The 16,006-nt window shown below is 39.7% G+C and overlaps 1 protein-coding gene across 1 annotated transcript in view; it reads left to right on the top strand.

Annotated features, from left to right (window-relative positions):
- The window catches only part of phka1b (phosphorylase kinase, alpha 1b (muscle)), a 37,733-nt gene that overhangs the window by 18,392 nt on the left and 3,335 nt on the right, over positions 1 to 16,006 (top strand). Inside the window, exons 20-26 of the mRNA XM_060935171.1 lie at positions 79 to 155; positions 2,442 to 2,587; positions 2,915 to 3,068; positions 5,754 to 5,833; positions 5,929 to 6,007; positions 6,111 to 6,240; positions 10,194 to 10,295. Of these exons, the coding sequence (XP_060791154.1) occupies positions 79 to 155; positions 2,442 to 2,587; positions 2,915 to 3,068; positions 5,754 to 5,833; positions 5,929 to 6,007; positions 6,111 to 6,240; positions 10,194 to 10,295 (768 nt within the window). The remainder of the gene's footprint in view (positions 1 to 78; positions 156 to 2,441; positions 2,588 to 2,914; positions 3,069 to 5,753; positions 5,834 to 5,928; positions 6,008 to 6,110; positions 6,241 to 10,193; positions 10,296 to 16,006) is intronic.

A 16,006-nucleotide genomic window follows, 5' to 3' on the forward strand; every position in this document is an offset into this window, starting at 1 on the left:
AGCCTTATTGACATGCAGTTCTCCCTCCAATCCAGAGCTCCTTAAAACTCACATTTATTATATTTGTTGTATTCACAGATGTGCGTTTGTATCTCCCTACAAAACTGTTCCGTGACCCACTGCCAATCCTCCAACTTACAAATAAAGAAACCCAGGTATATGGAAGTGGAAAGCCAGATTAAAGGAATATTCCAGCATTTTAACTTAATCTTTATCTACCACATCTGGGACTGTACTCAGAGTGTACTTATACGTGTACTCTGAATCGAGCAACAAGAAAATCAAGTTTAGCACACGCATAACCTGTCTTTGAATGCAAGGACCTTTCCCTGTCGAAATAAATTAACTCTGAATATGCTTCCTGGAGCTGATGTGCAATTACAGTGGTGCTTGAAAGTTTGTGAACCCTTTAAAATTTTCGATATTTCTGCATAAATATGAGTAAAACATCATCAGATTTTCACACAAGTCCTAAAAGTAGATAAAGACAACCCAGTTAAACAAATGAGACAAAAAATATTATACTTGGTCATTTATTTATTGAGGAAAATGATCCAATATTACATATCTGTGAGTGGCAAAAGTATGTGAACCTCTAGGATTAACAGTTAATTTGAAAGTGAAATTAGAGTCAGGTGTTTTCAATCAATGGGATGACAATCAGGTGTGAGTGGGCACCCTGTTTTATTTAAAGAACAGAAATCTATCAAAGTCTGATCTTCACAACACATCTTTGTGGAAGTGTATCATGGCACGAACAAAGGAGATTTCTGAGGACCTCAGAAAAAGCGTTGTTGATGCTCATCAGGCTGGAAAAGATTACAAAACCATCTCTAAAAAGTTTGGACTCCACCAATCCACAGTCAGACAGATTGTGTACAAATGGAGGAAATTCAAGACCATTGTTACCCTCCCCAGGAGTGGTCGACCAATAAAGATCACTCCAAGAGCAAGGCATGTAATAGTCAGCGAGGTCACAAAGGACCCCAGGGTAGCTTCTAAGCAACTGAAGGCCTCTCCCACATTGGCTAATGTTAATGTTCATGAGTCCACCATCAGAAGAACACTGAACAATGGTGTGCATGGCAGGGTTGCAAGGAGAAAGCAACTGTTCTCCCAAAAGAACATTGCTGCTCATCTGCAGTTTGCTAAAGATCACGTGGACAAGCCAGAAGGCTATTGGAAAAATGTTTTGTGGACGGATGAGACCAAAATAGAACTTTTTGGTTTAAATGAGAAGTGTTATGTTTGGAGAAAGGAACACACTGCATTCCAGCATAAGAACCTTATCCCATCTGTGAAACATGGTGGTGGTAGTATCATGGTTTGGGTCTATTTTGCTGCATCTGGGCCAGGACGGCTTGCCATAATTGATGGAACAATGAATTCTGAATTATACCAGAAAATTCTAAAGGAAAATGTCAGGACATCTGTCCATGAACTGAATCTCAAAAGAAGGTGGGTCATGCAGCAAGACAACGACCCTAAGTACACAGGTCATTCTACCAAAGGATGGTTAAAGAAGAATAAAGTTAGTGTTTTGGAATGGCCAAGTCAAAGTCCTGACCTTAATCCAATGGAAATGTTGTGGAAGGACCTGAAGCGAGCAGTTCATGTGAGGAAACCCACCAACATCCCAGAATTGAAGCTGTTCTGTACGGAGGAATGGGCTACAATTCCTCCAAGCCGGTGTGCAGGACTGATCAACAGTTACCGCAAACGTTTAGTTGCAGTTATTGTTGCACAAGGGGGTCACACCAGATACTGAAAGCAAAGGTTCACCTACTTTTGCCACTCACAGATATGTAATATTGGATCATTTTCCTCAATAAATAAATGACCAAGTATAATATTTTTGTCTCATTTGTTTAACTGGGTTCTCTTTATCTACTTTTAGGACTTGTGTGAAAATCTGATGATGTTTTCGGTCATATTTATGCAGAAATATAGAAAATTCTAAAGGGTTCACAAACTTTCAAGCACCACTGTATAATGAGCAATTTTTGACACTGTAGAGACAGAAAGCACAGGAACACGCCTTAATGTAATAAAAAAAAGTCTAAGACAGTTATTGGATTCTGTTAATAAATATTTAAATAATATAACTATGCAGTATAATGCATATTCAGAACAACAACTGTTGCACTTTAACAACAAATGCATTAGGATTAGACAAAAAGCTAAATTTACAACTGTTTTTTTTTCTAAAGAAATAATCAAAGCACATACAATAATAATAATAATAATAATAATAATAATAAAGTTGTCTTAATATTAATCGGCTTAAAAACTGAGTTTCTTCTCTCATCACAGGAAAATGTGTTGAAATTATTGTTGTCTCATGCATGAAAAATACTGTAGATAAACTGATAGATAGATTGAATAGATAAATTCTTTGTCTCACAATGCTTTCCATTTTAAGACCTTTTCCCTTCGATTAGGTTCCTCAGACAGAAGCTCCTCCTTCAATGAATCTACCCAGAGATGTGAATGGTGGAATCGATTATCCAGCCCTGGTGCAGATGCTGAAACAAAGCCGAAACCTACAAGATCAGGCTGATATCCTGTACATCTTTTATAAGGACAAGTACGGGCACGGCCTTCTGTGGGAAGTGAAATGATAATGTATTGTTTCTGAGGCTGCATGACATGGACAAAACTGATTGACATGATTTATCAAAAAACATGCAGAGAAAACTAAATTACATGTTTATGGATTCTCATAGAGTGTAAGATATTGTACGTAAATGTGTGGTTTGTTATTTGCGTATTCAATCTTCAGCGATATCGATGTTGCAAAGGCAAATCTTGCATTAGGCAAACAATACACTGCATTGCGTAGTCCAGTCCGAATGTTGTGCAGGAAATAATTGAGCTTGTATTTGAGTAAACATGTGAGTAAATGTGTTGTTAGAGGTATGGACTGGGATACCAACCTGCACGGGAAAGGCTGGACAGTAAAGCGTCTCCTGAGTGACTTGTATGAGAAGGCAGGCAGGCTGAAACACTGGGGACTTATCCGAATGATCTGTGGCATGCTCCGAAGGAAGGTGGAAGAATTAGATGAGGTGACTGCCATGTTGAACACAACTGCTGTCAAATTATCTGCGCTTTTTCATCTTGCTCAGTAAATCTAACATCGTTCTCAAAAAGAAAATATCCTGGTACAAAAAAACAAAAAACATCTCTCTTCCATGCATCTGTATACTTACAAAATGATTATCGTGAAGGTCATGCGGGTGACGTGAGGTTAATTATTTTGCAACGGCAGCACATCCTGAAATGTTTTATTTCTCTTATACCTCAGCAATTTGCCAATGATTAAAATTTTTTTAATTTATTAAAGAATGGCATGTCGTGCTTTTGAATGTTTATACGCTGCAAAAAACTGGAAACTGAATTTAAGGAGAAAATTCCTTAATACTCGTGAAATTATCTTGCTGCATGGACAGATAATTTTACTTGACAAGACATCTTGGAACAAGTTGGTTACAATCTAGAACTAGTTTTAATAATCTTAGCGTTGGGGTCTTGTATTCTTCTACGCTGCCAAAATGATATCTTAACAAGTTAGAATATCTTGAATATACAGTAGTTGAAACGATCTAGCATTTCCTATTAGAAGAATACAAGACACCAACTCTGAGATTAAAACTAGTTCTAGATTATAACCAACTTATTCCAAGATGTCTTGTCAAGTAAAATGATCTGTCCATGCAGCAAGATAATTTCATTAGTATTAAGGAATTTTCCCCTCAAATTCAGTTTTCAGTTTTTTGCAGTGTAGTTATAGTTAATATCGTGGAATGTCCATGAGACAAGTTAGTCCATCTTAAGTTTTATCAGCTATCAACAGTCTGGAGGTTTTCTCCTCCAACCACTCTTTTTTTAAACCTCGCTTAAAGTTAAAAAGATTTAAAAAAAATTCAGCTTAAAATGTTACCAAGAAACCAGGAAGTATAAAGTCCTCAGTCGTGAAGGCTCCCATGGTGAAACACTTACTGACTCTATAGCCACACTGCAAAAAGATATCTTAGCAAGTGAAAATATCTTGAAAATAGTTGAAACGATCTAGCATTTCTTATTAGAAGAAAACAAGACACCAATTTTGAGATTATTAAACCTAGTTCTAGATTGCAACCAACTTATTCTAAGATGTCTTACAAAGTGTAATTATCTTACTGCACTGGAAGATTATTTCACTTGATTATAGTCTAAATGTCTCATCTCATCTCATTATCTCTAGCCGCTTTATCCTGTTCTACAGGGTCGCAGGCAAGCTGGAGCCTATCCCAGCTGACTACGGGCGAAAGGCGGGGTACACCCTGGACAAGTCGCCAGGTCATCACAGGGCTGACACATAGACACAGACAACCATTCACACTCACATTCACACCTACGGTCAATTTAGAGTCACCAGTTAACCTAACCTGCATGTCTTTGGACTGTGGGGGAAACCGGAGCACCCGGAGGAAACCCACACGGACACGGGGAGAACATGCAAACTCCGCACAGAAAGGCCCTCGCCGGCCGCGGGGCTCGAACCCGGACCTTCTTGCTGTGAGGCGACAGCGTTAACCACTACACCATCGTGCCGCCCTACTCTAAATGTTCCCAAATTTATTATGTTTTTCCTTATGTTAGGATGGCTAGTTTTTGCAGTGCAGTATCTCACTGGGTTGCGACAAATTGCGAACGTCATTCGCGAGAGAGTTTCAAAAGTGTCTTGAAACATTCGCGGGGCTTCTCAATTTCCTCGCATGAGTCGCAAAGTGTCTCTCCTTCGTCGCTGAAATTTTGAGCATGTTCAAAAAATTCGTGCGACAAAATTTCTCTCAAAATAGCCGCAAATGCGTCGTTGGTGTCGCAAAGCCGTCGTGAACCCTTCTCAAGTCAGTTTTCGTGAGACAGGAAGTGCGAGTGTATGGGTAGTATCTCACTGGGCTGCGACAGCCTGCGACTAGTTGGAGACACAACAATTGCGATAAAATATGCGAATATCAATTCAGTGTGATTCCAAGTGAAAATTGTCGCTAATTCGCATATTTTATCGCAATTGTTGTGTCTCCAACTAGTCGCAGGCTGTCGCAGCCCAGTGAGATACTGGCTTTACATGGTGCTGACACTGGAGACTCCGTCCCTAAATGTTAAATCAGCATCTAATTACAGAAAACATTATCATAAAAACATATTTATTATTAGTCTTACCATATACAGTACTGTGCAAAGGTCTCAGGCCCGAGCAGCATATTCCATAAGAGAGCACTTTTCAGATTAAAAAAGAAAACATAATGAAGGCTGCTGGGTTTTTGTGCAAAATGAAGAAGCGAGTGTGACAGTCAAAGTGTCCAGAAGAACTGTGGCTGGTTCTGGAAGATGCTCAGAAAAACCTACAGCTCATTTCCTTATCAAACTGCACTCATTGTACATGAAACTACTATTTTCTTTTAAAGCAAAGGGACGTCTCACGCCAAATATTGACTTTGATTCATTTATTACTGTTTACTGCTCTTTATAGTACTTTTTTTAAAAAATGTTGAAACATTTTATTTCTTTTTTTTAACCCATTTTTGGTCGACAGCATTTCTTTACATGTATCTAAGACTTTTGCACAGTACTGTGAGTCCCTGTGTATCAGTTAAACCTTCTCCAACAAATTTGGCGGTGGTAAATATACAGTAATAAAATATACAGTACAGTAAAGGCGACGTGTTGTATAACATTGTATTGTTATGTCCATCTTCTAATGACAGGCTTGCACCGATTTGCTTGCTCACCAGAAGCACCTGACAGTGGGTCTTCCTCCTGAACCACGAGAGAAAACCATATCATTGTGAGTTCCTTTGCATGCAATCATACTATACACAGCAGCATTTAAACACTGGGCCATTCAGTCATGTGATATGAGTCTGTCTTGCCTTCACATAGCCCCATGCCCCCAGACAAGCTGGCCAAGCTTATTGATGAGGCCAGCGAGAACAATCTCACAATTGCAATCCTCACTCAGGTTAGCTTCCTTTACTATCTTCTATATCTGTTTTTTTTTAAACACAATTAAAGCTGTTTGTAATATGTTTGTACTGACACTTGTGAACGTGATTGATTGGCAGGAGATCATGATGTACCTGGCCATGAGCATTCGAACGCAGCCAAAACTTTTTAGTGAAATGTTCCGCCTTCGCACCGGCCTCATTATCCAGGTCATGGCCACTGAACTGGCACAGTCTCTCAACTGCTCTGGTACTAAACCTGTCCTCACATAGACCTGCATGTACCACGATACGAAAAAAAGCATGTAGTAAAATTAACATTGTTTTCACTTTCACTGATAAAGAAAGTATTTTAAAAAATGTGCTTCAAGTACATTAAAACTACACTGAGAAATAGTAGATGGTGTATTTTCAGGTTGAGTAAGATTTATTTAAAGTATCCCTAAATGTTTTTGAGAAAATGCTTTAATTTTTCTTTACTGGCTGATTTTAATTATATACAGTACTGTGCAAAAGTCTTAGGTGCATGTAAAGAAATGCAGTCAACCAAAAATGGCTTAAAAATAATGAAATGAAATGTTTCAACATTAAAAAAAATACAATAAACAGTAATCAGTGAGCCATAATAAATGAAACAAAGTCAACGTTTGGTGCAAGACGTCCCTTTGCTTTAAAAAATAAAGTAGTAGTCTGAGGTTATGGGGCGCCGTTTGTAAAGCATGTCCGTGCTGAAAATTTTTCAGCAACATTTTGTCACATTTAGCGTAAAACAGTTTGTAAAGCATGTCCGTGCTGAAAATTTCAGCAACATTTTGTCACATTTAGCGTAAAACAGTTTGTAAAGCATGTCCGTGCTGAAAATTTTTCAGCAACATTTTGTCACATTTAGCGTAAAACAGTTTGTAAAGCATGTCCGTGCTGAAAATTTTTCAACAACATTTTGTCACATTTAGCGTAAAACAGTTTGTAAAGCATGTCCGTGCTAAAAATTTCAGCAACATTTTGTCACATTTAGCTTAAAACAGTGTTTTAAAAACGGTGTGAATTTTTCAGACTCCCCTTTTTGCACATTTATAACAATATTTGTCATCTTAGAGATATTTTAAATAGTTATATCTAAATGTTAAATGTTACAAATAAATGTTAAATCTCATCTCATTTCATTATCTCTAGCCGCTTTATCCTTCTACAGGGTCGCAGGCAAGCTGGAGCCTATCCCAGCTGACTACGGGCGAAAGGCAGGGTACACCCTGGACAAGTCGCCAGGTCATCACAGGGCTGACACATAGACACAGACGACCATTCACATTCACACCTACGGTCAATTTAGAGTCACCAGTTAACCTAACCTGCATGTCTTTGGACTGTGGGGGAAACCGGAGCACCCGGAGGAAACCCACGCGGACAACATGCAAACTCCACACAGAAAGGCCCTCGCCGGCCCCGGGGCTCGAACCCAGGACCTTCTTGCTGTGAGGCGACAGCGCTAACCACTACACCACCGTGCCACCCTACTCTAAATGTTAAATGTTAAACCTAAATGTAAATATATATGTTAAATTTAAATATAAATATTAAATCTAAATGTTAAATCTAAATCTAAATGTTAAATCTAAATGTTAAATCTAAATATAAATGTTAAATCTAAATATTATATCTAAATGTTAAATCTAAATGTTAAATCTAAATCTAAATGTTAAATCTAAATGTTAAATCTAAACCTAAATGTTAAATCTAAATGTTCAATCTAAATCTAAATGTTAAATCTAAACCTAAATATTAAATCTCAATATCATATCTAAATGTTAAATCTAAATCTAAATGTTAAATCTAAACCTAAATGTTAAATCTCAATATTATATCTAAATATTAAATCTAAATGTTAAATCTAAATCTAAATGTTAAATCTAAATGTTAAATCTAAATCTAAATGTTAAATCTAAATCTAAATGTTAAATCTAAATATTATATCTAAATGTTAAATCTAAATGTTAAATCTAAATCTAAATGTTAAATCTAAACCTAAATGTTAAATCTCAATATCATATCTAAATGTTAAATCTAAATGTTAAATCTAAATCTAAATGTTAAATCTAAATGTTAACATTTAGATATAACTATTTAAAATATCTCTAAGATGACAAATATTGTTATAAATGTGCAAAAAGGGGAGTCTGAAAAATTCACACCATTTTTAAAACACTGTTTTAAGCTAAATGTGATAAAATGTTGCTGAAATTTTCAGCACGGACATGCTTTACAAATGGCGCCCCATATGAGGTACAATGAGTGCAGTTTTATGCGGAAATGAGCTGTAGGTTTTACTGAGCATCTTCCAGAACCAGCCACAGTTCTTCTGGACACTTTGACTGTCACACTCGCGTCTTCATTTTGCACCAAAACCCAGCAGCCTTCATTATGTTTCCTTTTTTAATCTGGTGTCTTATGTAATAGGCTGCTCAGATACAAACATGTTTTTCTGTAACATTTCATTTTGTCCTGGAAAATGAACGAACGTTTGGACTCTAAAATGTTTTTGTACTGACTCAAGAATGTAGAAGTCATAAAATAGAAACCTATAGCAAAGTTTGTATAAAAAAAAAATAGGGTGCCGAATACTTTTGCACTGTACTGTATATTTGGGTTACATTTGTTATCACTGTTACAAATTCACAATACAATTTTATTCTGTTTCAAATAGAGATTTTCTCAGTAGTCTTAGAAAAAAAGGATTTCCCATGCATGTAATCATGTTTTTGTTTTTTTTCACATGTGATTGTGTGAGTAAGACATACAAAGGTGCATTTTACCATGTTGTGTCCTGAGATGGCATGTGTGAGTCTGAGTAAACACATGGATACAGTATTAATTAAATGTAAGCATAAAACCATATACCCTTAACTTGAGAAAATGAAATGAACATGAATCAGAAGGGGCGGCACGGTGGTGTAGTGGTTAGTGCTGTCGCCTCACAGCAAGAAGGTCCTGGGTTCGAGCCCTGGGGCCGGCGAGGGCCTTTCTGTGTGGAGTTTGCATGTTCTCCCCGTGTCCGCGTGGGTTTCCTCCGGGTGCTCCGGTTTCCCCCACAGTCCAAAGACATGCAGGTTAGGTTAACTGGTGACTCTAAATTGACCGTAGGTGTGAATGTGAGTGTGAATGGTTGTCTGTGTCTATGTGTCAGCCCTGTGATGACCTGGCGACTTGTCCAGGGTGTACCCCGCCTTTCGCCCGTAGTCGGCTGGGATAGGCTCCAGCTTGCCTGCGACCCTGTAGAAGGATAAAGCGGCTAGAGATAATGTGATGTGATGTGTGATGAATCAGAAGTGGAAAAATAAATCCACACAGTATCCATCCATCCATCCATTATCTGTAGCTGCTTATCCTGTTCTACAGGGTCGCAGGCAAGCTGGAGCCTATCCCAGCTGACTACGGGTGAAAGGCGGGGTACACCCTGGACAAGTCGCCAGGTCATCACAGGGCTGACACATAGAGACACACAACCATTCACACTCACATTCACACCTACGGTCAATTTAGAGTCACCAGTTAACCTAACCTGCATGTCTTTGGACTGTGGGGGAAACCAGAGCACCCAGAGGAAACCCACATGGACACAGGGAGAACATGCAAACTCTGCACAGAAAGGCCCTCGCCGGCCACGGGGCTCGAACCCGGACCTTCTTACTGTGAGGCGACAGCGCTAACCACTACACCACCGACACACAGTATCCTACATGGGGAAAAAGAAACACATTAACATAACCATGTGAAAAAAATATCCTTGTGCTCTCTACAGTGCGTGAACCGTAAGTTATGTGATTACCACATGTTACTTTTCTCCTTAGCCACAGCACTTATGTGCTAAGCTTACTGTCCTAGCAAATGTTAGCTAATGTAAGCAATGGTTCAGTTATATTTTTCTTTTAAAGGTTTGGCTACTGGTAAATGTTCTTGTTGAAAATATGTAGAAGCAAAACTCTGATTCATAAACAGAATAAAATTTGAGTATTTTAATTTAAATTCAAAGATCCTGGAATTCTTTGTAAGGGTAAAAGTGTGAGGTTGATATCTGGGCTTCAAAATCATATTAAAGAACTGATTGATTGATTGATTGATTGATTGATTGATTGATTGATTGATTATGGGTACTTTAATTTTCTGTTTGAATAGAGACAAGTTGGTTTTTTTTTTTTTAAATCTCAGGTGAGGAAGCGACTGAAAGTCTGATGAACCTGAGCCCATCTGAACTGAAGAACCTCCTCATCCACATCCTTGGTGGCAAAGAATTTCGGGTGCAGAGAAGTGGTGAGTTTGTTGATAACCTCACTTTTATTTACGCATGGACCTCATCCATCCATCCATCCATCCATCCATCATCCAACATAAACAAAACCAAAGTCATGTTTCAACCAGCACCCAATCAGCCTTATGTTGAAATGTCAATATCTGTAAACAGACAGAAACTTAAGGCTGTTCACAAATGTACTTATCTTGGTAGCACGCTGTCCAAAAATGTTGTCATAACAGGAGGTTAGCTGTAGAATAGCAAGGGCCAGTGTAAGCTTTGGAAAACTCTGCTCATTTGTATGGTATCGTCAAGGTATCAGCACCGCAACCATGATTAAAGTGTACCAAGCAGTTGTTTCGCACCCAAGCAGGGTGCAAAACTTGGACCATATTCAGCAGACATGCATGAAAGTTGAACCACTTCCACCTAAGCTGTCTATGCAGTATCATGTGGCTCAAATGGCAGGACAAAATCCCAGACACTGAAGTCCTAGCAACTGCAACGTTGCCCTCAGTTCACACTCTACTGAAGCAAGACCAAATTAGGTGGGCAGGACACGTCTGCAGAATGTCTGATGATCGCATACCAAAACAATTGCAATATGGGGAACTGAAGTCTGGCAAGTGTTCATGTGGTGGTCAGCGCAAACGCTTCAAGGATACTCTGAAGAATTCTCTGAAGTTATTTAATCCCACACTCACAACCCACCGTAAGTGTTTTGGACACGCACGGGTTACAGGGTTTGGTAGCTTGCAGCCATGCCGCAGGGTCGTGGTGAACCCGGGGGAAAGTTTGGGGGAGGAGTACAGGCTTGTCAAGTACAGGTTGCACGTCTGACTTCCTCGAGGCGTGGCAAAAATTGCGCCATTAGCCCGTGGAAAGCGTATGTCTGATGCACATGATCAGTGAGTGTGGAGTGCGCATGACTTGCATTTTACCAGTTTCCTGCGCTAGGAGCATGGGCTGCACTTGTGAAGCATGTGTGACGCACGTGATTAGCATGTGACAATCACTCATGACTTGCATGTAATGCAAGCCAGGAGTGGGTATAAAACCAGCATGTCTGCAGCATTCTGCATCTGTCTATCAGCTGAAGAACAATATCACTTCGTGCTGCTCCTCAGCTTCTATCATCTGCCTATAAGGGTCCAACTCCCTCAGTCAATGCGGCGGTATGGTGACAGCCATCTTCTTCCCTTCTACAATGCTACACTTTACATGATCGGTTCCTTGGTTCCTCCCCAATATACAGTATACAGTTGTGTTCAAAATAATAGCAGTGTGTTTAAAAATGTGAGTAAAGCTCAAAATCCATATAGTAGTTTTTATTTCCATGCATTGGGAACACTGCACATTATATTCTACATCAAAACATGAAGAAATATGTATCAATATTTTAATTACTTTACAGAAAATGAAGAAAAATGAACATTGGGCTATTCAAAAAAATAGCAGTGTCTGCATTTTTCATTACAAACTCCAAATATTTACTGTATAAACTGAAAAAATCTTAAGGATTTAGTATTCCTGTGAATCACTAAACTAATATTTAGTTGTATAACCACGGTTTCTGAGAACTTCTGGCACCTGTGAACAGGTATTCCAGCCCAGGATGATTTGACAACATTCCACAATTCCTCTGCATTTCTTGGTTTTGCCTCAGAAACAGCATTTTTGATGTCACCCCACAAATTTTCTATCGGATTAAGGTCCGGGGATTGGGCTGGCCACTCCATAACTTTCATTTTGTTGGTCTTGAACCCTGATGCTGCTCGCTTACTGGTGTGTTTGGGGTTGTTGTCTTGTTGAAACACCCATTTCAAGGGCATTTCCTCTTCAGCATAAGGCAACATGACCTCTTCAAGTATTTTGATATATGCAAACTGATCCATGATCCCTGGTATGCGATAAATGGGCCCAACACCACAGTAAGAGAAACATTCCCATTTCATGATGCTTGCACCACCATGCTTCACTGTCTTCAGAGTGTACTGTGGCTTGAATTCAGTGTTTGGGGGTCGTCTGAAAAACTGTCTGCGGCTCTTAGACCCAAAAAGAACAATTTTACTTTCATCAGTCCACAAAATGTTTTCCATTTCTCTTTAGGCCAGTCGATGTGTTCTTTGGCAAATTGTATCCTCTTCAGCACGTCTTTTTTTTAACAGTGGAACTTTGCGGGAGCTTCTTGCCGATAGATTAGCTTCACACAGGCATCTTCTAATTGTCACAGTACTCACAGGTAACTTCAGACCGTCTTTGATCACCCTGGAGCTGATCATTGGCTGAGTCTTTGCCATTCTGGCTATTCTTCGATCCATTCGAATGGTAGTCTTCTGTTTTCTTCCACGTCTCTCTGGCTTTGCTGTCCATTTTAAAGCACTGGAGATCATTTTAGCCGAGCAGCCCATCATTTTCTGCACTTCTTTATAGTATACGTTTTACCTCTCCAATCAACGTTTTAATCAAAGCACGCTGTTCTTCTGAACAATGTCTGGAACGACCCATGTTTCTCAGGTTTTCAGAGAGAAATGGATGTACAACATGTTCTGGCTTCATCCTTAAATTAGGGCCACCTGACTGACATCTGTTTTTTCACAGAATGAATGATCTCACTAATTAAACTCCACACTGCTATTATTTTGAACACGTCCCTTTCACTTAATTATTCAATTACACAGACTCAGGAGCATGCATATCATGAATGTTGGGTCTGTTGGTTTTCTATGACTCTACTAGACCTACTGGTAAATTATTTGCCATGTAGTAATATAATTTCCACCAAAAACAGTGATTGATCTGGTTAGTCGTGTTGGACTGCTATTATTTTGAACACAAGTGTATATACCCAGAGTCTTGCCCCTCGTGTCACGTGCAGGTTGCTTGCGTTGTGTGCGCGCCACACATAGGGTTAGAAAGTGAGATGTACTTCTGTCTTGGGGGCCGCACAAATAGCAAGTGTGGAATACTTGTGTAGTACTTCTGAGGCACGTCACTCGTACAATGACCGTGCGTCACTCGTGTGTCTTACTGCCATCGCAAAGCCCCTACTAGCCCCTCTGCTGACTTGGTTCAGGCGTACAAAAGGAGTACGGGTCCCGTGCATAGTGTATGTGTTCTTGATTTTTCACAAGACCCGTAGAATTTGCATGTGCAGGACCAAAAGTCTCCACGGCCAGTCTGCGACTTTCTACGGCGCTGAACACACGCAAGTGTTGCACAAGTCTCAAGCACAGTTTTGCCAAATTTTTTACTGTAGACCGCCTGTAGTAGCATGTACGGTACGGTGGGTTGTGAGTGAGCCTTAACATCAACACTTATACGTGGGAGAAAGCTGCTTAAGATTGTCCTACTTGGCACAGACTAATTAGTCTGGGAGCTGTTCACAGTGAAAAGGAACGCAAAGCTGGTGCAGAGGAAAAGCAACGCCTACGTAAGGAGCGTGCAGCCAGTACCGTCGTCCACACAGTAGCTACTCACACTTGCCCAACTTGTGGGAGACTGTTTCATATTGAGATAGGCCTCATCAGCCATCTACACAAGCACAATAGATAAAAACCAAGGATATCAGTGGTCATCATCACCCTGCAATGGATGCGCATATACAACCCCGATTCCAAAAAAGTTGGAACAAAGTACAAATTGTAAATAAAAATGGAATGCAATGATATGCAAGTTTCAAAATTCCATATTTTATTCAGAATAGAGCATAGATGACATATCAAATGTTTAAACTGAGAAAATGTATCATTTAAAGAGAAAAATTAGGTGATTTTAAATTTCATGACAACAACACATCTCAAAAAAGTTGGGACAAGGCCATGTTTACCACTGTGAGACATCCCCTTTTCTCTTTACAACAGTCTGTAAACGTCTGGGGACTGAGGAGACAAGTTGCTCAAGTTTAGGGATAGGAATGTTAACCCATTCTTGTCTAATGTAGGATTCTAGTTGCTCAACTGTCTGAGGTCTTTTTTGTCGTATCTTCCGTTTTATGATGCGCCAAATGTTTTCTATGGGTGAAAGATCTGGACTGCAGGCTGGCCAGTTCAGTACCCGGACCCTTCTTCTACGCAGCCATGATGCTGTAATTGATGCAGTATGTGGTTTGGCATTGTCATGTTGGAAAATGCAAGGTCTTCCCTGAAAGAGACGTCGTCTGGATGGGAGCATATGTTGCTCTAGAACCTGGATATACCTTTCAGCATTGATGGTGTCTTTCCAGATGTGTAAGCTGCCCATGCCACACTCACTAATGCAACCCCATACCATCAGAGATACAGGCTTCTGAACTGAGCGCCGATAACAACTTGGGTCGTCCTTCTCCTCTTTAGTCCGAATGGCACGGCGTCCCTGATTTCCATAAAGAAATTCAAATTTTGATTCGTCTGACCACAGAACAGTTTTCCACTTTGCCACAGTCCATTTTAAATGAGCCTTGGCCCAGAGAAGATGTCTGCGCTTCTGGATCATGTTTAGATACGGCTTCTTCTTTGAACTATAGAGTTTTAGCTGGCGACGGCGGATGGCACGGTGAATTGTGTTCACAGATAATGTTCTCTGGAAATATTCCTGAGCCCATTTTGTGATTTCCAATACAGAAGCATGCCTGTATGTGATGCAGTACCGTCTAAGGGCCCGAAGATCACAGGCACCCAGTATGGTTTTCCGGCCTTGACCCTTACGCACAGAGATTCTTCCAGATTCTCTGAATCTTTTGATGATATTATGCACTGTAGATGATATGTTCAAACTCTTTGCAATTTTACACTGTCAAACTCCTTTCTGATATTGCTCCACTATTTGTCGGTGCAGAATTAGGGGGATTGGTGATCCTCTTCCCATCTTTACTTCTGAGAGCCGCTGCCACTCCAAGATGCTCTTTTTATACCCAGTCATGTTAATGACCTATTGCCAATTGACCTAATGAGTTGCAATTTGGTCCTCCAGCTGTTCCTTTTTTGTACCTTTAACTTTTCCAGCCTCTTATTGCCCCTGTCCCAACTTTTTTGAGATGTGTTGCTGTCATGAAATTTCAAATGAGCCAATATTTGGCATGAAATTTCAAAATGTCTCACTTTCGACATTTAATATGTTGTCTATGTTCTACTGTGAATACAATATCAGTGTTTGAGATTTGTAAATTATTGCATTCCGTTTTTATGTACAATTTGTACTTTGTCCCAACTTTTTGGGAATCGGGGTTGTGTATATATATACTTGTTATCTATTGTGTGTGGTGGCTGGGCTGTAGTCAATCCCAGCTGAATACATTCACACCTATGGGCAACTTGGAATAGCCAGTTGACCAAATCCGCATGTCATTGGACTGTTGGAGAAAACCCACACTGGCATGAGGAGAACATGCAAACTCCACACAGAAAGGCCCCTGTCAACCAACAGGTTCAAACCCAGAACCTTCTTGCTGTGAAGTAACAGTGCTAACCATTTGTCCACCATGCCACCCCCTCATTCATCAGTTTTTATTAAAGTTGAGTGTAAATATTTTTGTAAGCCAAAACAAAGTGAAAATTGTGCCTTCCATGATGCTATGTTGGAACAACAGGAAGGAAGGCATGGATTCCTGATGATGGCACACAGAACACAAGGGAGTTTACGGCACATTGTAGTTCGAGAAATACCAGATGAGTCACTTAGTTCTGGTTCTAGATTTTCCCTTATTTAATACTTCTTTAATTAATTCCATTACAGTGAAACAACACATTTCACA

This window comes from Neoarius graeffei, chromosome 12, assembly GCF_027579695.1.
Source record: "Neoarius graeffei isolate fNeoGra1 chromosome 12, fNeoGra1.pri, whole genome shotgun sequence".
NCBI lineage: Eukaryota > Metazoa > Chordata > Actinopteri > Siluriformes > Ariidae > Neoarius > Neoarius graeffei.